Source organism: Myxocyprinus asiaticus, chromosome 9 (genome assembly GCF_019703515.2).
Source record: "Myxocyprinus asiaticus isolate MX2 ecotype Aquarium Trade chromosome 9, UBuf_Myxa_2, whole genome shotgun sequence".
Classification (NCBI taxonomy): domain Eukaryota; kingdom Metazoa; phylum Chordata; class Actinopteri; order Cypriniformes; family Catostomidae; genus Myxocyprinus; species Myxocyprinus asiaticus.
The window spans coordinates 1,638,149-1,663,397 of record NC_059352.1 but is presented as its reverse complement, the minus strand read 5'-3'; the positions used below and the strand labels follow the sequence as shown (position 1 = coordinate 1,663,397).

At 38.3% G+C, this 25,249-nt stretch overlaps 1 protein-coding gene across 1 annotated transcript in view; it reads left to right on the top strand.

Annotated features, from left to right (window-relative positions):
* The window catches only part of LOC127445789 (dynactin subunit 2-like), a 33,963-nt gene extending 8,742 nt beyond the window's left edge, over positions 1–25,221 (top strand). Inside the window, exons 3-14 of the mRNA XM_051706117.1 lie at positions 1,637–1,733; positions 8,705–8,766; positions 8,849–8,947; positions 9,089–9,249; positions 11,814–11,964; positions 12,055–12,120; positions 12,202–12,240; positions 12,369–12,446; positions 13,960–14,031; positions 14,133–14,235; positions 14,444–14,535; positions 23,226–25,221. Coding sequence (XP_051562077.1) covers positions 1,637–1,733; positions 8,705–8,766; positions 8,849–8,947; positions 9,089–9,249; positions 11,814–11,964; positions 12,055–12,120; positions 12,202–12,240; positions 12,369–12,446; positions 13,960–14,031; positions 14,133–14,235; positions 14,444–14,535; positions 23,226–23,312 — 1,107 coding nt within the window. The 3' untranslated portion in view covers positions 23,313–25,221. The remainder of the gene's footprint in view (positions 1–1,636; positions 1,734–8,704; positions 8,767–8,848; positions 8,948–9,088; positions 9,250–11,813; positions 11,965–12,054; positions 12,121–12,201; positions 12,241–12,368; positions 12,447–13,959; positions 14,032–14,132; positions 14,236–14,443; positions 14,536–23,225) is intronic.
* Positions 25,222–25,249: the final 28 nt, after the last annotated feature.

Genomic DNA, 25,249 nt, shown 5'->3' with positions numbered 1-25,249 from the left:
AATTAATTCTATTAAAACATTTAATCGATTGACAGCCCTAATAATAATTCAAATGTTTATAAATATAATATGTAGGGCCTACAATTATTATATAATACTATTGAAATTCAATTTTAAATAAATTACATTATTGTGTCAGATGAAAAGCATAGATTAGACAATACAAAAAGTGGCTTATGAACTTGTTTGTTTTGTTCTCATATCATTGAACAGCCTACAGTTGACAGCAATCAGTTTTTTTCCCATTGTTTTCCCTTATTTAGAAAAAAGATTGATCACTGATGTGCATTACATAAGCCAAGCTATTACATGCATTCAAGGTACATACTTTTCCTTTGGAAAAAAAAATTAAAAAAAGAATAATAATAATAATGAAAATAATAGATATAAAATGTATATTCTCTAAGGGCAGAGAACCAAGTGGACTAAGAGTTCAAATAAATTTTCTCACAATGTCCACAAGTTGTGTCCAATCCTCAAAAGTTTGCTCTTCGCTCCAAATAAATGTTTTCAATGTTTATTGTGCGCACCTCCCGCTTTCTTGCATGGCAAGCTCGTAAATTCGCCCCTCCGTGACGCTTTCTGCAATGCTTGTCATGTGGAGGGCAAAGTGCCGCTTGATGTTGGCGTTGAGCGGAGCGTTGATGCCTCGACTCATTTCATGTGAAATGCACTTTACAATGATGAAAGGACATTATTCAAACTTTATTATTAATCTTTTCTGATAAAAGTCATGCTCATCAGTTTAAATACTGTAGGAAAATGATACAGTAGATCTACTTTATTCTTATAATGCTTAAATATTCGACTGAAGTCAGTAGATTTTACATGCAAATTTTAATAAAGGAGATATATCCTGTTGTGCTTCCTTAGTGAGCGATTCTCATTCTGTGGTTGCGCTGCTTGTGGGGTTTGTTGAGGCGCGCTGCCACCTATTGATGCGGCTCGTAAAAACAGACTTCAATCTTAAAAAAGTCGGTGATTTCGCTTGCTGACATCGCCTCTACAACTGCCTCCAGTACATAATGAACATTGGAAGATCTCTCCGCCCACTTGTGGCTCGTATGGTAGGAAAATCTGTACTTTTATTATGTAATTTACATACACGTCAGTGGGCATGATTAATTGCGTTGTTTTTTTAATGCGTTTTTTTTTTTAATAAGAAATTGCACTAAATTTATGTGTTAAATCGACAGCCCTACTCCCAAAATTGGCCCCATTCACTTCCACATAACCTCGATTTTTGCTTTTTATAAAGAGAAGAAGAAATTAATTTTTGTGGTAATCAACATTATACCACAAATGCTGTCGATTGAGCTTAAGCTGTATTGAACTCAATTATTGGACGAATATTCTGTTAAGTGAACAACACTGATGTCTTGCAAAAGTTGTGTTGTGAAATTTTCCTGTGTGATCAAACCACTCTCTGCATTATTAAATCAACACTTCAATCAGCCACGCCTCTTCTGTGGGAGGGGCTTTATTTAATCACGAAGATTCAACCAATCACATCTTCCGAAGCACCTCGTTCTAAATCCCCTCCAAAACCGTTTTGCATGTGCGATGTGAAGAGTGTGTGTCTTTGTTTTTCATTCTTTTTGTAATGGTTTCTAACTCGTCTCTGCTGCTCTCACAGGAGGAGTTGTGCAGTGACAGCGTGGAGCGGATCGTCGTCAATCCAAACGCCGCCTACGACAAATTCAAAGACAAACACATCGGCACGAAGGGTCTGGGTGAGTACAGCCAATTCTGACTGATTCAGAACAAATCTTCCCCAAATACACTTGTTCATATGTGTTTTGACACATTAAACAAAGTCCAGTCTTGCTCAGTGGTGCATTTGGTTTTAAAGGAAATGTTGTCTGTCTATCTAGAGTAGTCATATTTAAAATTTTAAATCAACTATTTCTGTAACATAGCCAGACCTTTGACTATCAGCATAAAGTCTGGTCCAGATTGCTGCTCATTCTATCCAAGAACCGCCTGCTTAGAAAGGAAGAGACCATGTGACTGACAAGTAAAGGGACCAACCACAGTTTTCTTTTGTTCATGCCTCAAACAAAACTCTGAATATATTTCAATCAAAACATACATTTTCATATTAATTTTCTATCCTTATTTGAACAATTGTGAGTTCGACTTTTACTTCTCTGATTTGGTTATGGCGATTACTTAACATGTTAAATAAATAGCAGTTGGACTGCATAGTTTGGGCTCTGTTGTTCATTTGTAAAACTAATATTTTCATAATGTACCAGGTTGGAAGGTCCCCTGTATGATTAACAGCATTAGCTGAGAGAGAATGTCTTTCATATGTATGCAAAATGGACATTATAACTGAAATCTATCCACGTGAATCAGAATAGAACCAAATAATATCAGAATTTAAATTTAATCGACTCAAGAGCTTGTGAATCGGAATCAAATCAAATCAGAAAATCTGTATCGATACACGGACTCCTGCAAGTTACGTTGCAGTTGTGCAATATGATTGGATCTTGCTATTTTCACAAGTGCTTTCCAGTTTAGTGTGCAGTTTGTATCTGTTGGTGTGTTAAAATCTTCTAACTCAAATTGTTTTACCATTATTTTAACCATACAGACCGCTAGAGGGTGCCGCATGCTCACACAGCGCTTAATGCAAAAACGCAGCCTTTTATGGTTTAGAAATCGCGCAAGGCCATATTAATATTTTAATCTTAATTCAACCAATTGTGCAGCTTTAATGGATATCATACCGAAGACTCAAAGGTCAAAGCATTTTATATAGAGTTTTTACAAAGTGTGTTACTAATTAATTTTAGATATAATTCGGTTTTTCATATCTGCGTTTTCATGCTTATAACCAAAATGCAGATGGTTTTAATTTTGTCAATAATTGGCAGATAAATATTGGCAGCTGATACATCGGAGCATCTCTAATAAAAATGTACTGTATATTATATTTAACAAGAGAATACATGTACGTTTTACAGTAAACTATTTTTACAATTACAGTGAAAAACAATAGCTTAAAAAAGCATTATTTACCTTCAGATATTTGTAATAAAAACTTTTTTTGTAAATTAACAAGGTGTGCAAAAACTACTCCACTTATTTTTTGAAAATCCGGTTGAATATTGCATGATACTAAATTATTATTGTGGGACCCAGTCAAGTTTATTATTATAATACTGAATTATCATTATTATTTTGAGGATTAGATTTGCTTTATTTAAAAGTAATATATTTCTTTCCTATTTACTTCACTTTCACCTGGAGCTTTTATTTTGACACTTTCACCTGGAGCTTTTATTTTGACACTTTCACCTGGAGCTTTTATTTTGACACTGTCACTTGGAGCTTTTATTTTGACACTTCACATGGAGCTTTTATTTTGACACTTCACATGGAGCTTTTATTTTGACACTGTCACTTGGAGCTTTTATTTTGACACTTCACATGGAGCTTTTATTTTGACACTGTCACTTGGAGCTTTTATTTTGACACTTCACATGGAGCTTTTATTTTGACACTTTCACATGGAGCTTTTATTTTGACACTGTCACTTGGAGCTTTTATTTTGACACTTCACATGGAGCTTTTATTTTGACACTTCACATGGAGCTTTTATTTTGACACTTTCACATGGAGCTTTTATTTTGACACTTTCACCTGGATCTTTTATTTTGACACTTTCGCCTGGAGCTTTTATTTTGACACTCTTGCCTGGAGCTTTTATTTTGACACTTCACCTGGAGCTTTTACTTTGATACTTTCACTTGGAGCTTTTATTTTGACACTGTCACTTGGAGCTTTTATTTTGACACTTTCACCTGGAGCTTTTACTTTGACACTTTCGCCTGGAGCTTTTATTTTGACACTTTCACCTGGAGCTTTTATTTTGACGCTCTTGCCTGGAGCTTTTATTTTGACACTTCACCTGGAGCTTTTACTTTGATACTTTCACCTGGAGCTTTTATTTTGACACTTTCACCTGGAGCTTTTATTTTGACACTCTCGCCTGGAGCTTTTATTTTGACACTTCACATGGAGCTATTATTTTCACACTTTCACCTGGAGCTTTTATTTTGATACTTTCACCTGGAGCTTTTTCTTTGACACTTTCACCTGGAGCTTTTTCTTTGACACTTTCACCTGGAGCTTTTATTTTGACACTGCACATGGAGCTTTTATTTTGACACCATAAGTGCTGTGTGTAGTTTACAATGCACCTAATCTGGTGAAGTGCTGTTGTCCACTCTTTTTTTTTAATGCTGTGCCGCCTTTGTAGATTTGTATAATAATTTGAAGTGGTTACTAAAGTTTGGAATTGCGTGAATGCTTGAACATTTAGTACTTTATTTCTTTCACAATGCATGTGATCTGCTCTAAAAGCGTTAAACGTGTGCACAGAACAGCCCGTCACAATTTCTGAAGTGCACACAGACCATGTTTTTCTGTCTTTTACTGCAGCCCTTTGCAATTTTATAATCACATATGACCATATTGCCATTTTGGTGTTAATTGGATTAATTGTGCTGCCCAGAAGGATTAGTGAAATTAGTCTACTGATATGCTTTTTATGAAACTTAAACTAAAAAGCACATTAAAATCATTGCCATATTCAAGATATTGCGTGGGATATATTAGGCATTAAGTCAGTTCTTGAATTTCATGTGTTGGAAGCAGGAAAATGGGCAAGCGTAAGGATCTGAGTGACTTTGACAAGGGCCAAATTGTGATGGCTAGACGACTGGTTCAGAGCATCTCCAAAACGGCAGGTCTTGTGGGGTGTTTCCGGTATGCAATTGTTAGTACCTACCAAAAGTGGTCCAAGGAAGGACGAATTTACACCTTCTCTCGTCTTTTATTTTTAAAGCACTTTTCAGTGTCACAACAAAAGTGTCCACATAAACCAAAAACACACACAGCCAACGCTTGTCACTCCTCTCTCCTCTGTGGCTCTCAGCTCCCCTTTATCTCTCTGTCACCTCTCACTGCAACACAGAACAGCTGTTAGTAAAATTGCCCACAGGTGTAACTCCTTACTGCTCTCATCTCCCAGTCTCGCTCTCCATTCACAAACCGGTGCTCAACCATGCCTCCACCTCCACAGTTGTTTACCTGAAGAAAAGATTGGACTGGATGCACTATGGGAAGAAGGCAGGCCGGCAGAGGCAGTGTGATGTGAAACTTGGGTCCTGGCATTCATGTGGATGTTACTTTGACACGTACCACCTACCTAAAGATCATTGCAGACCACGTACACCCCTTCATGGCAATGGTATTCCCTGATAGCAGTGGTCTCTTTCAGCAGGATAATGCACCCTGCCATACTGCAAAAATTGTTCAGGAATGGTTTGATGAACATGACAAAGAGTTAAAGTTGTTGACTTGGCCACCAAATTCCCCAGATCTCAATCCGACTGAGCATCTATGGGATGTGCTGGACCAACAAGTCCGATCCATCCATGGAGGCCCCACCTCGTAACTTACAGGACTTAAAGGATCTGCTGCTAACGTCTTGGTGCCAGATATCATAGGACACCTTCAGAGTTCTTGTGGAGTCCATGCCTCGACGGGTCAGAGCTGTTTTGGTGGCACGAGGGGGGCCTACACGATATTAGGCAGGTGGTTTTAATGTTGTGGCTGATCAGTGTGTATCCTAGAGCAGCGGTCACCAAATTGCGGACCGTGGTCCAGGTCCGGACCACGGCTTGGTTCCATCTGGACCGTGAGACATCTTGACATTTGCTGCCCTATCTCGCTGTTTCTACGCTTCAAATGATCAGCGCGACAAAACAACGGAGCTGTATACAGCGCAATTGCTCGGGCATAGATAGCACTGATCTTTTAGTGCTGTATCCTCGAATACTTTTCTCTTTTACAGAATACGCTCCATTTATACCCTTTCGCGCGCTGCGCGCAGTTGCAGACGTGGTTGTTTTAATGACAGTAGACCATAGCGGAGAAATACAGTGAGCAGCAAAATAGTTGGATACTGGAATCTTTCATAAAACACACTGCAGAAAATGAAAATGAAGCGAAGTGAATTCAACTTCATGTGTCTGAAATGAATCCGACCGTTCAGCTAAACCAGGTTTGTGACAGGACAATGTGCTTCCAGAGCGCCTTTAAACTAGTAACGTATTTTTCCGTCTAAAATTGGCTTTATTAATCAGCATGTTTCGAGCCGTTCACAGACAGATTATTTTTGTGAAAATTAATCAAATATCATCTCTTGCATAAATGGCAAGGAAAAACAACCAAAAATGTGATTTTACTAGTAGCAGAGTGGAGTTCTCATGAGAACGTTTCCATTATTTGATATTTATTTTCCATTTATAGGCCTGCTTAACTAGCTAACAGTATTTTAAGCTTCACTATTGTGCTCTACATTGTTTGTTGTTGGTAGATTTTCATTTTAAGGAAAATATAAAAATGGTCCATTCACTCCAGCCAGGTCTCCTAAGCAACCAAATTGGCCCGGTTGCTAGGAAGGGTAGAGTCACATGGGGTAACCTCCTCATTGTTGTGATTAGTGGTTTTTGCTCTCAATGGGGTGTGTGGTAAGTTGTGCGTGGATCGTGGAGAGTAGCATGAGCCTCCACATGCTGTGAGTCTCCGTGGTGTCATGCACAACGAGTCACGTGATAAGATGCGCGGATTAACAGTCTCAGAAGCGGAGGAAACTGAGACTTGTCCTCCGCCACCCGGATTGAGGCGAGGAATCGTGCCACCACGAGGACCTACTAAGTAGTGGGAATTGGGCATTCCAAATTGGGAGAAAAGGGGATAAAAAAATACATTAAAAAAAATGGTCCATTCAGACTTTTACATTTTCAAAATGTTCTCTCAGGGGATGCCCCTAAACCATCAAACAATATATTTCCTTAATATTCACAAGGCCTCCTATGCCCCTTGAGACTGTTGTCATTCAGCTTCAAAATGAACAGTTGATTTTATCTTTTAATATTTATAACAAAGTGCTCTTGATTGATGAACTCATTTAAATATTTTAATCTTTTGGTAGAAGATCCCCCAAACCCCACTACTTTGGCTTTGTCTCTGGAGCCCCAGTGTCCTAATCCTTGCCTAGCTTTATAGAGACTGTTTTGACTTTGTTGTTGGGGGTGGGGGGTTCTTCTTTTACAAAGTACTATTATTGCCAACTTTGAAATTTACAATTAGGCCTACTGTTTCAAAATGATCATTCTTTGTCATTTCATAGCTATACTGACTACTAACACCATGTAAGTTATTGTCCAGACCTTTGCTGGGAAGGAAATCTAGAGACTGGACCTCTTGAAACTTCAATTGAATAGTCCTGTCCTAGTGTGATTATTAAACCGCAAAAAAGCTGCAATTTTATCGAGAAACTATATAATGTGCATGTGCTGCGTGCTTTAAAATTAATGTGTGAAGCAGAGCACTCTGAAGTGTGCAGCACATACAGACTATATATTTATTTAATCAAATCACAGCTTTTTGGGGTTTAATAATTACATGGGCCATGTAGCGAACTGCTTATCCGGAGGTGGGAAAATACAGTCAAAAGCATACAGAAACGCCTAGATAAAATCTAAATTTAAATGGAAGCGTGAAATGGGAAAAATAAGATATGTTACTACTGTTTAATAATGTAAAGTTTATTGCCAGTGCTGATCTCTCTCCACTTGCTCCCAGTCAAACATCGTATTCAGTTCAAAGCATAATTGGATTTGCATGGTTTGGCTCCTCCATATATTTCTGATCTTCTTTCATTTCATCATAATACATCCAGAGACCTCAGATCAACCAATAGTCTATGGTTGACTGTTCCAAGGACACGTCTCAAACTGAAAGGAGATCGAGCCTTCTCAGTGGCTGCTCCACAGCTCTGGAATAATTTGCCACTTTACATAAAAACTGCATCAACATATGATGATTTTATATCTCTTCTTAAAACTCATCTATATATTATTGCATATGGTCACAAGTAGGTGCAGTGGTAAAATTTTTGTGCATTGTCTGTGAACTTTTTATAATTAAAATAATTATATTTTCATTTGATTAATGTTTTAATGAATTAATTTGTCTAGACACCATTTTGATATTAAAATGTAATTAAACTACTGAATACGAAATTCTGAAAAAAATAACCATCCAATAACCTCAATATATATCATGACCTCTTGTGTATTTTTGTATTAATATTACACCCATAGGGCACATGAAATGTCCTGAAAGTGTGCCTTGAAAAGAGTGGGAACCCTGATTAGGCTGTCCTATGTTCTATTTTATGTGGTTTAGTTGATGTGTATTGCATTATTTTAGTGTCACAGTTTTATTTTAGTGTTACCCTGCTGGTGTTTTGTGTTTGTGTGAGTAACACTGTGCAATATCTCTAAATGTATATTAATTATTGCTCTTGGAAGGGACACTATTGGTGAACTTTAAGTCATCATGTGACCTTTTGTAGTTACTATGGTGATTAAAAATACATTTTTAAAGTGAAAAGCAGACTTTAATAGTTCCAGAAGGTGAGTATATCAAGTTTATATAATTTAATAATATAAACGGTAGTAATCTGTAAAATATACAGGCATCAAAATTACATCCCGTAAAGCCTGAAACATGGTCAGTGTATTTTTTACGGTAAATTTCTGGCAACCACAGCTAATGGTATTTTACCGTAAATTTAACCATTTGTTTTACAGTGTATTATCATGTTTGTCTGCAGATTTCTCTGATCGCATCAGTAAGAGTTGCAGGGTGGGCTACGAGTCTGGAGATTACGAGCTCGTGAGTGATCAATACATTAGGTTTTATTGAGTTTATGGGCTCCATCAGTGTTTATTCTGCTCGTCTTTCTCTCTTCCTGCAGTTAGCGGAGGGTTGTGGGGTGAAAGAAACTCCACAGCAGAAATATCAACGACTGGTGAACGAGATTCATGAGCTGTGCCAGGATGTGGAGCATATTCAGGTCACAACTAAACACACACTCTCTCAAAAGATCTATTTGCTTATGTCCGAAACCTTCAACATGCTCAAGGTTCGGTTAAAATCCGGCCCATTTTCATGTTATTCTACGGCTCATGTAGTTTCTCTGTTGTTTCTCCTGCAGACGAGCACTAAAGAGAGCGGTGCAGTGGAGCGTCTCACTCCAGTGGCGTTGGCTCAGCAGGCGGCACAGCTCAAACAGCAGTTGGTATCTGCTCATCTAGACTCACTGCTGGGACCAAATGCTCATATCAACCTCACCGACCCGGACGGAGCGCTGGCCAAGTGAGTGAGAGATCTCATCTGAACAGAACTGCTTTTGCTTTGAGATCTAAGAAGCATGCAGAAAACCTGAGTTAAAAATATAACAGAAATCTTGATGCAGCTGGTCTCAGATCATTATGAAGGTGTGATTTCTACCTACACGAGAAAATTAGATTATTTAAAAAATGACTGAGGTACTAGAGAAATGATGGCTCTGTTCCAAAACTTAGTGAGCTGCCTTACTGTCTACAACCTACATAGGCAGCATCCTAACCCTCACGAGAGAATTGACTTCGAGTTGATTATGGTAGAGCTTGACATAAGCATGTTGTTAAGCAACGTTCCACCTTTTTCTCCCAATTCGGAATGCCCAATTCCCAATGTGCTTTTAAGTCCTCGTGGTTGTGTAGTGATTCGCCTCAGTCCGGGAGGCGGAGGACGAATCCCAGGGAGGGTATATCCGCGTCTGAGATCGTCAGCCCGCGCATCTCATAACATGGCTTGTTGAGCACGTTGCCACGGAGACATAGCGCGTGTGGAGGCTTCACGCCATCCACCACGGCAACCATGCTCAACTCATCACGCGCCCCACCGAGAACGAACCACATTATAGCGATCACGAGGAGGTTACCCCATGTGAATCTACCCTCCCTAGCAACCGGGTCAATTTGGTTGCTCAGGAGACCTGGCTGGAGTCACTCAGCACGCCCTGGGATTTGAACTAGCGAACTAGCGAACTCCAGGGGTAGTAGCCAGCGTCTTTACCACTGAGCTACCCAGGCCCCCCCCCAAGCAACATTATACTTATCGTAAAAATATAACCGTGTAAAATGTGCAAAAAAATTTTTTTATTAATTCACAGCCTGCGGTGATAACGTGGTGATGCGGCCTTTACATCTCAGGATGGGAATTCATTTTTAATAATGCAACAATCGGAGTTTGCTTAATCCGTCCACTCGTACACCAAAAACACTGCAGCATGATCATCTTGTGCTCTGTATTTTGTAGATGACAGAGAGCAGAGCACTATCAGTGAGGTCAGGAACTGATGTTGGTTGATGGGGCCTGACTTACAGTTGCTGTTCCAGTTTACCCCAAAAGTGATCAGTGGGGTTCAGGTCTGGGCTTTGTGCAGGCCAGTCAATATCTTCCACACCAGACACAGTAAAGCATTTCTTTATGGACCTCACTTTGTTCACAGGGGCATTGTCATGCTGGAACAGAAAAGGGCTTTCCCCAAACAGTTGCCACACATTTGGAAGCACACAAAGCCCAAGCCATTACATAAAGAATCATTAAGATTTTCTTTACTGGATTTAATGGAGTAACCAAATCGTTTATTAGAAGGGGGTGTCCACAAACTTTTGGCCGTATAGTGTATCTGGCACCAAGACATTAGCAGCAGATCCTTTATGTCCTGTGAGTTGTGAGGTGGAGCCACAGTGGATTGGACTTGTTGGTCTAGCACATCCCATAGATGCTCAATCGGATTGAGATCTGGGGAATATGGAGGCCAAGTCAACACCTTGAACTTTTGCAGTGTGGCAGGGCGCATTATCCGGTTGAAAGAGGCCACTGCCATCAGGGAATACCATTGCCGTGAGGGGGTGTACAACAATCTTTAGGTAGGTGGTACATGTCAAAGTAATATTGGGACACTGCCACATTAAGGCTATTTACTTACATGCACACACAAGTGTTTGCTACAATCAATGAGAGAAATGTGTAAATACATGTTAAAGGTGTTGCTGTATGTAAGTTAAAACTGTTAATTTATGTCCTAATCTGTGTTCACAAACAAAAATGTTTTACTGGAATTTGTTTTAGTTGGACTTCATTTAAATAATTTACTTACAAGTTTGAGTTTAACTGTGGGACTTTTATTCAAACTGTTTTTTCTTCCAGTTAAGAACAGGAAGGGGGGCCGGGTAGCTCAGCGAGTAAAGACGCTGACTACCACCCCTGGAGTCACGAGTTTGAATCCAGTGTGTGCTGAGTGACTCCAGTCAGGCTTCCTAAGCAACCAAATTGGCCCGGTTGCTAGGGAGGGTAGAGTCACATGGGGTAACCTCCTCGTGGTTGCTATAATGTGGTTTGTTCTCGGTGGGGCGCATGGTGAATTGAGCGTGGTTGCCGTGGTGGATGGCGTGAAGCCTCCACACGCGCTATGTCTCCGTGGCAACGCGCTCAACAAGCCACGTGATAAGATGCACGGGTTGACTGTCTCAGACGCGGAGGCAACTGGGATTCGTCCTCCGCCACCCGGACTGAGGCGAATCACTATGCGACCACGAGGACTTAGAGTGCATTGGGAATTGGGCATTCCAAATTGGGAGAAAAAGGGGAAAAATCCCCCCCCCCCAAAAAAAAGTTTTGTAAACATTTGTAAAAAGAACATGAACTCAACAATTACATGTCTACGAACTTATTTCTTGACATTTTGGAGGGTTTTGTTTTTTTTCTTGTCACAATGCATTCTGGATCTAAGAAGGCAACATTGTTTGTGTCTATGATGCTCAAAAGCAGCTTATGCGTGTAATGCTACTTTTAATCATATTACTTTACTGTCTCTCTGTCTGCGCCAGGCGGTTGTTGACACAGTTGGAGGTGGCGCGGGGTGTGCGGAGCTCTATGGGTGGAGAGGGGAAGACGGCGCCACCCAAAGGCCCTGATGGAGTGATTCTGTACGAGCTCCACAGTCGACCAGAGCAGGAGAAATTTACTGAGTCTGCAAAGGTACAGCATTCATAATAGCAGTCCTGCTGTGGTGACATCATGCAGTGTGATGTCATCACAACCTTGGTAACGATCACTCTGTGGTTGTAGGTTGCCGAGTTAGAGAGGCGATTGGCTGAACTGGAGACCGCTGTGGGATCAGGAGCAGATAAACAGGTACACACTAAATGTACACTATCTAGTGCTAGTATACTGATTGATTTAATGTTTGTTACTGATCTGTTGTGTGTGTTTTAGGGTCCTCTCAGTGCAGGGGTTCAGGGAGCAAGTCTCACGGTCAGCTAACACACAGTTTTCCCTGAATACTTACCTTCTTACTCTCTTTTTGATTGTTTAAATTTTAGGCATGTTTATTTACTTCATTTTTATATTTCCTCTTCTTCTTTTAATGTCTTGCGTCTTAGGACACTATAGAGCTGCTGCAGGCTCGAGTGAGTGCACTGGACGCCGCAACTCTGGACCAGGTTGAGGCCAGACTACAGGTAACCGTGATGACAGTGAATGATGCTCTCTTAGGGAAATCTTATCATGTGAAAAAGTAATTCTGAAATTCCTTTATAAGTGATAGACCTCCAATACCAATGTGACTGAGCATCCCTAAATATTCACAAAAGGGGCCTGGGAAGCTCAGTGAGTATTGACGCTGACTACCACCTCTGTAGTTTGAATCCAGGGCGTGCTGAGTGACTCCAGCCAGGTCTCCTAAGCAACCAAAATTGGCCTGGTTGCTAGGGAGGGTAGAGTCACATGGGGTAACCTCCTCGTGGGCGCTATAATGTGGTTCTCGCTCTCGGTAGAGCACGTGGTGAGTTGTGCGTGGACGCTGTGGAGAATAGCGTGAAGCCTCCACGCGTGTTATGTCTCCGCGGTAACGCGCTCAACAAGCCACGTGATAAGATAAGCGGATTGTCGGTCTCAGACGCGGAGGCAACTGAGATTTTTTCCTCCACCACCCGGATTGAGGCGAGTCACTACGCCACCACGAGGACTTAGAGCGCATTGGGAATTGGGTATTCCAAATTGGGGAGAAAAGGGGAAACCCCCCCCCCCCAAAAAAAAAACAATATAACGTACAAACTAGGGCTGTTGATTGAACCAGGGTTATTATCATTAACGAAACTAAAACTAAACCTAATAAAAAACATTTTCGTTAACTAAAATAAATATGAATATTAATTTAAAAAAACTAAAACTAAATGAAAACGAAAAACATGCCTTGATAACTAACTAAAGTAAAATATAACACACACAAACACTAAATTTAGTTTTCGTATTTAATTTTTGTTTAATTTTTCCGCCCAAAATTATGTGAATATTAAGGATCAATATGAACTCATCTGCAGTTTTTAACGATCAGATCTAGCATCACAACAATAGGTGGAGGTGTTCGGCGTCACGCCACCGTCTTTCCAAAACGTGCGAGCTGTGTTTAACGGGGTATACTGTTGTGAATGAGTGCTGTGTGGGAGCACTTTAAATATGACACAATGACTTTAAAAGGCAAATGCATCGATGTGACACACAATATTATCTGTGGCACCGAAATAAATTAAAAATAAAAAAAATTGGAAATAAAAAATACATTTATCTCCGTAGCGAAATGAGCATGTTGCATTGCTTCTGTATACAATAAATACTTTTATGGGTAAATCTGTATATTTGCATAATTATTATACTATCTCTGTTAACCCTTTAAGCTCTGAGGGTATTTTTAAAGATTTCCTGTTTCAGTGGCATTCCCAAAAACTATCGGTAACTATCGGTTTTGATGTTTGGCTCAAAGTGTTATATGCGATTAATTGTGATTACTTTGATTAATCAGAACATCTTGTATTAATTGATAGCCCTAATACGATGTTTTTGCACCAAAACACTGAGCTAAATAGCAACATTTTTTGTCATTTTCTGAACTATAGACTGTTTATAATTGTCAAGCAACTATTAATATAGAATTCAATTAAAATGGAATATAGATTGATGTATGATTGTCTGTAGAGTGTTCTGGGAAAAATGAATGAAATCGCAAAGCACAAGGCGACCATCGAGGATGCTGAGACCCAAAATAAGGTGCGTTCACACACTCGTCACAAATGAGTTTTAATATTCATCATCATTGAATGGAGAAATAATGACATCACACTTCACTGGTTTATTTGCTTGTGTTTCAGGTGTCGCAGCTGTATGATGTCGTTCAGAAGTGGGATGTGATGGCGTCCTCACTTCCTCAAGTGGTACAGAGACTGATCGCTGTTAAAGAACTACATGAGCAGGGTAACACATCTGCGTTGCTCTTTCTCACGGGTTGTTTTGTTGAAAAATGTGTCAGAATGCAATTCATAACGCAACTTAAATATGCCGTTCATTCTCAGCGTTGCCACAAGGGGTGCTAAAACAGGCATTAGTGTAAACCATCAATCAGTTTTCACATGTGCGTTTTCTGTCCTGAATGTGTCCGTTTTTGTCATTTATCTATTTTCAGCGATGCAGTTTGGGCAGCTGTTGACTCATCTGGACACGACACAACAAATGATCAACAACTCACTGAAGGACAATACGACTCTACTAACACAGGTGTGTGCACGTTTTACAGATACACACGGTTTTTTTTTACGCCGATAACAATTCTAATCTTTTTTTTTTTTAAGTGGGAGAATTTTTAATTGTTTTAAATCTGTTTTTTGACACAATTACACTACATAAAATTATTATAGAACAATAAATACAGAGATCATTGACAAATAAGGTTGTCAGAGGTGATAAATTATAAATATTTTAAAAATCTGGTTTAAAATGTGTCAAGTTTGTAGACATGTAATCTTTGAGTTGATGTTGTTTTTGCTAATTGTTTGAAAAACATTTATAGCATTTTCCACAAAAAACTGATTTAATGACTTTAAAAATGTCATGTGGTATAACCGTCAAGTAAAATGTATTAAAATTGTTTCTTTGCACATTTAATACATGCGAGTGTACGAACTTAATCATTCATTTAAAAAAAGTTTTCAAGGTGAAAAATATTTTTTACAAATATTTAATGCATTTTTAAGTCAAGAATATCAAGAAGTTTTCTCATGGTTGCACCAAATGACCTAAACAAAATGAGCCTTTTATACAAATGCCAAAATATTGATATTTAATGATATGACTAAATAATAACTTCACACGCAGTCTTGCGGGTCTAAAGAGATCTCTGTTTTATGATTTTTGTCACATGACAACAAATTTTCTACTTACATGTTGGTTACACCACATGATTTAGTGACGAAAGTTTTTCAAATATTAATCAAATTTTAAAATAAAATAATTTACTGCATTTTTTAAAATACATAATAATAAGATTATTCAGCATAATTCATGCCAACATTTCTTTTTTCAAGAATTTCAGATTTTTATGAGGCATTGATTTTTTTTTTTTTTTTTTACTGTCTCCGGATGGTTACACCACATGACATTTTTTTTACTTTAAACCCCAGAAAAAAATATCAACTCAGCAATTGAAAACATGTTCATCATAAAAGAGGTGTATTCAAGTAATTGTTTTGTGTGAATTGCATTTGTAATGTATTTTTGAATAATTTATTAGACGCAGACAAAAAAATGAGTGTCACGACATTGACCCATATATGCATTATGAAAATGTTATTATTATTAGGGCTGGGAATCACGGACCACCTCATGATATATTGCGATTAATCAAGATATCATACACATCATAAAAACATCTCTCGTTGCACAGAGAAACGCCAGTCTCAGAGTTTGTGCATTTCATTATTGAATTGTTGGACATGATATGAATACTCAAATACTGTAGATAAATAAAGATATTAATACAGGGATCGAAAGTAGTGATGGACCGATATATCGGCCAGCCCGATAACTAACTAGCTAGATACTAAATTTGTTTTTAAGTTTACGTGAATTTAAGTTAATATTGTATAAAACAAGCTTCAGAAATGTTGTGTACATCTGATTTACTGTTGTGAAATTGTATTACGTATATCTGAATTTATATCGGCCATGCTGCTTTCTAGATATCATATCGGTCATTGAAAAACCCATATCGTCACCCACTAATCAAAAGTATTAATACAAATAGTGAGAAGTATTGGCACAGCCCTATTACTAATTTTAGAATAGTTATATCAAGCATTTCACATAATGTATTTCAAGCAAAACACATCTCGCTAAGCATAAATGGCTGTTAAGTAAAAAGTCGAATAACATTACAACTCATTAAGTTACTTGAAGAAACCCCATAATTTCCTTTTCAACCCTTTAAAAAATAATAATCAAAATATGAATACAGTCTTGACCAACACAAAATCGGTATCGTTTGAAAGCTTAATGCCTACATGCATTGTAAAGTAGAGCTTCTACGACCAAAACTGAAGAAGTGCTTTGAAATTTGCAGACAAATTAGACGTTTTCCGTTTTTATATTTTGCATTGTACATATTATTGTAATTCGTAAAAACATTAAACTCATCGAACAGCCATGTGTCATATGTTGTTGGAAAGCTCTCAAAGAGTAGAATACAACTAGCCTATTTGTTTTAGTCACAGACAAAAATATAGTGAGTAATAGATAAGAATATGTCTTTGGGAGGTCACGTAACGCCATGCAAGAAGCAGACGTGTGAGCGACGAGCTCTGCGCACTTTGCTTGATTTTTTATTATTTTCATGTTATAATCTGGTGAAATTTGATACACCCAGTTACACATTTGCTCTTTGAGGCAAAACATGGCAAAGAAGTCAAAATCCTTGGGCTCTGGAGACATTAAAAGACACTTACGTGTTCAGGATGAAAGCCCCAACAGGCCTACAGACTGGGGACTCGATTTGGATGGCGCGGCGGGAGAAGATATCCAGCGTCAGTTGTTCTACATGTCGGTGATGCTGACGAAGGTTCTTGCTGACTTGGAGGATCTCGCTGTAATACATCGATCGATTACGGCGATGGAAATAAAATTCTCTGAGATAGTTACAAGAGTGACAGATGTTGAGAGAAGAATCGATTGTCTGGAGTCTTTGGAGAGGGAATTAACTGCTAATCCGCCAAAGTTGATTTGGAACATCTCCTTGAAAAGCTTGAAGATCTTGAGAATAGAAACCACAGGAATAACGTTCAAATTGTTGGAATTCCTGAGCATGAGGAGGGCAGAGGTATGGTGAAATTCCTAGACGAGCTTTCCCCGATTCTGCTCGACATAACAGGCCCCGATCAATCCTGGCCAAATTTCTGAGATCATCCGATAAAGATCTGGTGTTGTGCCAGGCGAGGAGCAAAGGGAAGCTTTCTTGGAAGAACCATAATATTTTCTTGTTCCCGGACTTTGCGAGTTCGGTGAGAGAAACGCGATCAGTTCAAGGAATGTAAGAAACTCTTACATCAGCGAAAGATCACTTTTGCTCTAATGTTTCCGGCCAAACTGAGAATAGAAAGGAAGGACGGTCGCAAAGTATTTACATGTCCCAATCAGGCAATGTCTTTTATTGAATCAATGGGTGAGTAAACCATTGGGTGTTTCTCATGTGAGTGGGTCGACTCGCTGTACTTACTCTGGCTTTTGAGGAAGCTGGGTGTCATTTTGGTTTCTTTTTGCGTTGGCTCCGCCGAGCGGCTGGAGCCTGTTTTGTGAATAACACTTTTCCTTAAAGAAACTTTTGCTTTGACGGAAGATTACTTTTGCATTGAAGTTCCCGGCCAGTTTGAGAGTGGACACTACGGATGACCGCAAAATATCTACATGCTCACACAAAGGATGTCTTTTATAAAGTTGACGGAATGTGTAAGTCATGGTATATAATTTTATGCAGCCTCTGAGTGAAGCTGACTCGACCATCTGGGGAACCGGGATGCCGGTTTTGTTTCTTTTTGTATTGGTTCCACCTAGCGGCTGGAGCTTGTTCTGTTGAATAACACTCCTTTGGAACAGCTGTGGATTAATCTGTTCGTTCTTCGTGCTTATACCTCCTGCTGGCTGAAGTTGTTTTGTTGAGTATTTTTACAGGACATTGGAATGATTACGTCATCCGCTGAACTCATAACAGCTGGCTCACTGAAGATTTGTTTGTCTGTCCGAGGAATCTGAACAGTTTTATATCAGCTGGAATTTGTTTTGTGGAAGATCACACCTTTGAGACAGTTCTGTGAATGAATCTACACATTCTTTGTGTGTTCATTTTTCCTATTGACTGGGCTTATTTTACAAAGTATTTTCTGTTATGTAATTTTGCCTCACAAATTTGTGAGGCAAAATTGAGCAATCCGATGGCAAAGTTGTCGTGGGGGCTCTCGTAGGCATACATGGACTCTTTGAGTTTAAAGGGATTGTCGCCAGTTGGCGCTTTCGTGAACGGGGTTAATGCGCTTTTGCGTTTTTCTTTTTTCTGTTTGTTTTGTTCGGGGGGAAGTTCGGGGTTTGATTGTTTCACTAATGAGGAATGTGGTCTGTATAATTTTGTTTTTGACACACAATTTATTTTTTCTATTATATCAAAATGTCAAATGTTAATATGAGTGTACTATCTCTCTCCACATGGAAAGTAAATGGGTTGGGGCACCCCATAAAAAGAAGGAAGGTTATTTCTTTTCTTAAACGTAAGAAATATGATAGTTTCTCTTCAAGAAACACATCTCTCCCCGCAGGAAGCTGAAAAATTTGGGAAGATATGAGGTGGACATGTTTTCTTTAGTGCTGGCTCAAGTATGAGCAGGGGAGTTATTATATTGATTAATAAACATCTACAATTCAAATGTCTCAAACAGATTAAAGATAAATTAGGAAGAGTCATTATTGTTTTAGCTGAAATTCAAAGGCAAAGGTTGATTTTGGCTAATATTTACGCACCTAACGCTGATGATCAGGGCTTTTTTATAGATCTTGAAGGGATGCTGCAAACCACTGGCACCCCTCATGATATAATATTGGGAGTAGACTTTAACCTTTTGATGGACTCAGTCCTTGATCACAGTGAAGCAAAAGTGTGTAAGCCCCCTAGAGCAACAGTGACGCTTCACAGGATGTGTAAAAATCTTGGTCTTACAGATATCTGGAGACTTTTGAAACCATTTGGTAGAGACTATACATTTTTTTTCATTCAGTCCATAAGATTTATTCTAGAATAGATTTTTGATATCCAAATCCCTCATTTCATCTGTTGTGGATTGCTTAATTGGAAACATTTTAGTCTCAGATCACGCCCTGGTGAGTTTAGAGATGTTGCTACATATAGAGAAAAATAAATCATATAGTTGGCACTCTAATGTATACTTTTTGCAAAATCCTGAATTTCAACAAATGTTAAAGGCTGAAATCAATGTTTATATGGAGACCAACTGGTCCTCGGTATCCTCTGTGGGTGTGGCTTGGGAGGCACTTAAGGTGGTTCTTAGGGGTCGGATCATACAGTATGCCTCATTCACCAAAAAAATCCAAAGCACAAGAACTCATGGAGTTGGAAGGAAATATTAAAAGTGCAGAGGCAGAGCTGAAGCGCCGTATGTCATCTGATGGCCTCAGAGAATTGACCCGATTGAAATATAGATATAATACTATTCTGTCACAGAAAGGGGAGTTTTGGTTATTCAGGGCAAGACAGTCATACTTTGAGTCGGGGGACAAAGCAGGAAAACTTTTGGCTAGATATATAAAGCAGAGAGAGTCTTTTTCTACCATTCCCTCAGTGAAATCTGCTGGTGGTGAAATATTTACCTCGGCCATTGATATTAATAATGCTTTTAAAGATTTCTACTTTGATCTCTATAGTTCCACGACTTCATCTACTGATGAAGATATTAGGAACTTTGTGGAACCATTAGATCTTCCTAAACTGACGACTGAGCAAAAAAATTCTCTTGATTCTGAGATAACCTTGGAGGAGCTTGATGAGGTAATTAAGGCCTTGCTTACAGGCAAAACTCCGGGGACTGATGGATTTGCCTCCTGAAATTTTTAGATCTTATGCTACAGAACTGGCTCCACTTTTGTTAGAAGTTTATACTGAATCATTAAAGAATGGAAAGCTTCTGCCAACCATGACACAAGCCCGGATCAGTCTGATTCTTAAAAAGGACAAAGATCCAAGCGAGTGTAAAAGTTACCATCCAATTTCCCTGATCCAGTTAGATGTAAAAATTTTGTTAAAAATTATGGCCAACCGATTAAGTAAAGTTGTGACATCTCTTATACATATTGATCAGGTGGGGTTTATTCGAGGCCGTAGCTCTTCTGATAATATTAGGCGTCTCATCAATATCGTGGTCAGTAGCGAATGATCAATCTCCGATCGCTGCCATCTCACTTGACGCCAAAAAGGTGTTTGATATGGTAGAATGGGATTATCTTTTTAACATTTTGGAAGTGTATGGGTTCGGGAGTACATTTATTGGTTGGATTAAGTTACTTTATAGACACCCTGTAGTGGCAGTACAAACAAATGGATTAATTTCAGATTATTTTACTCTGGATAGGGGCACTCTTTCCCCATTATTGTTCTGTCTTGCCCTGGAACCTTTAGCAGCCGTGATAAGAAAGGAGGATGATTTTTCAAGGGTGATTGCAGGAGGTGTGGCGCATAAGCTTCTGCTTTACGCAGATTATATTTTATTATTAGTCTCTGACCCTACTAGATCTATGCCTTGCCTCCACAGAATTATTAACTCATTTTCCAAGTTCTCAGGATACAAAGTCAGTTGGTCTAAATCCGAAGCTTTGGCTTTGACAGCGTACTGTCCAGGAATGGCCTTCTAGCCGGGTGCCTTCCAGTGGCCCAATCAGGGAATTAAGAATTTGGGAATTTGTTTTCCCAGCAAATTTGTCTGATTTAGTCAGAGTTAATTTTGATCCCTTAATAAAAAGGTTTTCGAATGATGTGGACAGGTGGGCTTCATTACATTTATCGATGATTGGGAAGGTTAATGTTATTAAAATGAATTGTATTCCAAAATTCAACTACCTGCTACAGTCACTCCCTATAGATGTCCACCTCTCTTATTTCAAGCAATTTGATAGCATAGTGAAGTCCTTCATTTGGAATGGTAAGCGTCCCAGGTTAAATTTCAAGAAGTTACATAGGCTGATTGATAAAGGTGGGTTAGGCCTACACAAGATTTTGTTTTATTATTATGCATTCGGTCTTAGACATTTGGTTCATTGGTCGCTTCCACCTGAGAGAGCCCCTCCCTGGTTTTGTATTGAAAAGGAAGTTCTTGCCCTTATCTCGCCACTGCAAAGCCTTTCGATTAAACTAGCCGGAGAGGTTAAGTCGCACCCCGTTATTTTGCATTTGCACTCGATATGGACAAAAGTGTCCAGAGTGTTTAATTATGATATTTATTTAAATGTAGGCTCGAGCATATGGCTGAACCCTAAACTATGTATTAATAAGTCCCCTATTTACAGCTGAGCCACCTACTCTGCACTGTTTTTGGGAGTGACACGAACCCCCCCCTGCCCCAGTGCGGCAGATACTCTGGGAGTGGTGATTGCTGCTTTTGGGAAGGGTCATGAAGCATCAGTGTATTACTCCCTGCTAATTCAGAGTCTGGGGAACGGAACTTTGAATTCTCTCCAAAAATTATGGGAGAAAGATCCAAACTTGACATTGGAGGAGGGGGTGTGGGCTAGGATCCTAAAAAATGTAAAGTCTGCATCTAGAGATGCAAGGGTTCGCCTTATGCAATTTAAGATTTTTAAGAATTTATTGCACCCCCTCCAGATTGTATAGGCTTGGTCTTAAAGACTCACCCACCTGCTGGCGATGTCAGTCAGAGGTTGGAGACATAACTCATGTCTTTTGGGGGTGTGTTGAGATGTATTGGACACTCGGCTTTCACTTTGCCCCAGACTCTGTATTTTGGGTGATGGGGTGGTCATCGACATTGAGAATCGGCACATAAAGAGTTGGGTCCTAACGAGCGTCATGATCGCCAGACAGGTTATTTTAAGGGGTTGGAGGTCGGTAGGAGCACCCTCATTTCATGAGTGGTGCTTGGAGATGGGGAGGGTGACGGCCTTTGAGGAAGGGATGTATAGAAGGCTGGGAAATCTGGGGTTATTTGATAGGAAATGGGCAGATATTTGGCCTTTTTGGAAGGCTTTTGGGGAGGGGTAGTGGAGAGGGATCTTTAGTTTTAAATATGTGTGTGCAATTTGATTGTTTTTTGAAAATATGCTTTTTATTTATTTATTTATTTTTTGTGTGTGTTGTGTTTTTTTTATTTATTTTTTTATATTTATGACCACTAGGGTGAGTGTTTGTGTCGGGTGGGGGTGTTCGGGGGGAAGGGTTTAATTGTACATAATTTGATTCCGCATTTTCTATGATGTTTATTTAATTTGTTGAATGGAATCAATAAAAATTGTTAATATCAACAAAGAATATGTCTCTGATAATTATGTATCATGTGAACAGGTGTTGCTCATATGCAGCATTTTCGCTTATAACTTCACATTTATAAGTCTGAAAGCACGTTAGCTTTTCTGAATCGGATGACGTCATCGGAAATGATGTAGCATCATGGAACACTAAATTAATCAGATTGGGTTCAGATCGGTGCAAAAATCATCCATATTTGGGCTGAAAGACATGTGATTGGTGACCGTTATTACATATGGCCACCAGGAGATGGCGCCAAGTACATGACACAGACACAATGATAACTCAAATGGCACAGAATGAAACTAATTTTGTGAAATCTCATTACTAAAATCATGTCTGCATGCTATACAAACCTTTAGTCATTGTTGTGTTTGCATGTGTAATTAATTCTTATGTACAATTATTATGTTTATTTGTTTGGAGAGGCTTTTGGACACATGGAGACGTTTTTTGGACACTATGATATTTATTTATTTATTTATTTTTGTAATTCTATAACTTTTGATTGCTTTTTTGCAGATACAGTTGACATGATTGGGAAAAAAAAGAAAGAAAAAAAAGCAGTTTTTCGGAGCCACCTTATTTACACCCAGAGATATATATAATGTAGATTCAGAAAAATAAGAAAAAAGTACATTTTTGGCTCAAGTTTTTGTGATATTTTTTTTTTCAGCCGTTTCTCGGGCTTAGAGTCTCCGAAAGTATTATAATCTATATCATTAAAACATTTTAAACTTTTCTTTACAATGATACCAAATACTTGTGTATAAAAAATATGGGTCAAACTAATTAAAACATGTTTATTATAAAGTTTCATTGCCAGAGAGTGTTCAGAGAGCACTTCCTTTATAAAACCTCTTTACATTTTAATTTGCAGGTGAAACAAACCATGAAGGAGAACCTGGTTGCTGTGGAGGAGAACTTTGCAGCTCTGGACCAGAGAATGAAGAAACTCTCTGAATAAAAGTTTGTTTTTATTACGTGAGGTTGAAGGACAGGGAGATAATTTTCCCTTCCATTAGATTCAAGCTCATTTCTCAATGCAAAGCAAATGAAAGGTTGAGACCAAATGTTCCACACTACAGAACACTGTTAACCTTTAACCCTTATGTCTCTCTTATGAGCGGAGACAAATTTATCATAACAATACTGTAGCTTAATTACATATACAAACTCCAGTGGCAATGTCTAATTCAACCCATGCAGCCAAGTATGGAACTTCCAGTTTAAAAGATGATTTAGTGTCCTTTGTTGTGTAGCATCAAAAGATTTGTTTTGTATTTGAGAGCTTTCATTATACATGATAGATATGGGCTGTTGTGACGTTTTGGAGGCTCTCAGAAACTGGAAATATTCTGTATATGCATACCTGTATGTACATTAATATGTGCTCATGACTGATTGCTTGTAACCATTAATGTATTATTACTAAGCGCAATGTTCACCGATTATGATCGTAATTTTCCAAAATAGAATTTCAAATGCATCTCTGGATGTGATAATAAACATGCTTTCAGAAATGTAAGCGTTTAATTTTCATATACAACACAGAATCAATGATGACATTACAATATTTATACAACTTTTGGGTAATTAATTCCCATTACCTTTTTTTTCAGTTGTATTACATAATTTAAAAAGAAAATACTGCACTCACAGAGCAATTTCTTTGCTAATGAAAATTAAAAATGTATAATCACCATAACATTTTCATGTCACATTCGTGTGATGACTTAAATTACTTCCAACAATAACTATAAATTTTCGCAATCATGCAAAAGTTTATGCAAGAATGTTTTTGATATAAAATGACATAAATTGGAGGCAGATCGCTGCCATCTGGTGAACTAAATATAAATAACATGACTTGAAAATCATGTCATGCCAGTAACAGCAAGTAGATGACTGTAGACACATACTGTGTAGTCTGATGACTTGTTGTAACCTAATTTTATAGTTTATCACAAGATATGCATTTGGATATATATTTAGACATTATCAAACTATTATTTGTCAAAGTTTAGCATTTTAAAATTAATTTGAAGTGTCAGTTTTTGCAGTTTATGTCATTATGCTTGCAATCAAACCTGACCATGGTGTTACAAAGAGAAAACACAGAATAAGCATTTTTCTACAAATAATTTATTTCAAACATACAAATTTTATAACTCAAAGTAAATGCATAATAATGTCAAGAAAATAAACATCAAGAAACAGAAATGAACAGAATCAAAGTAAACGTGTGTCAGATTGCTGTCATCAGCTGGAAAACAACATATGATTTTTAATGCCAACAATGACCAGAAGATAGCTGTAGAACTCCACTTGTTGATGCCCATTCTGCGTGTGTTCTGCATTGTGTTATCATCTCCATTTCAGAGTGCGTTTAGCATTGTGGCTGATTCATTGGTTTTATTTGATAAATTAAAAAAAAATAAAAAATCCTCTGTGTTTTAGTCTCACCAGTTCATTCTTGTATGTTTTGCACTGAGGATGTTTTAGAGTCTCACTCTGTAATTTCTGTCTTTTTTTTCTGCTTTGTGGCCGAAGATTTATTGATTAGAGCAATTTTTTTTTTTAATCTGTTTTCTGGTCTTTCCCATTCATTTCCAGTGGTCATCAATTTAAGGAAAATGTATTTCGGTCAAAAATGACCAAAGACCATAGGAGGGTTAATTCATACCAAAATTTCCATGACTAAAAGGCCTGTAAAATCCAAATTGAAATTCCCTGAAATTTATTTACCTTAAAAAAAAAAAAAGAATAAAAAAAAAGAAAAAGAGAGAGAAATTAGACAGTTTCGTTTAAAATGTTTTAATTTGTTAAATAAAAAATCAACTCCCAATAAAAAAAGAAATGCTACTTGTCCACGATTCTCAAAGTATTTTCTTTACAAATCAA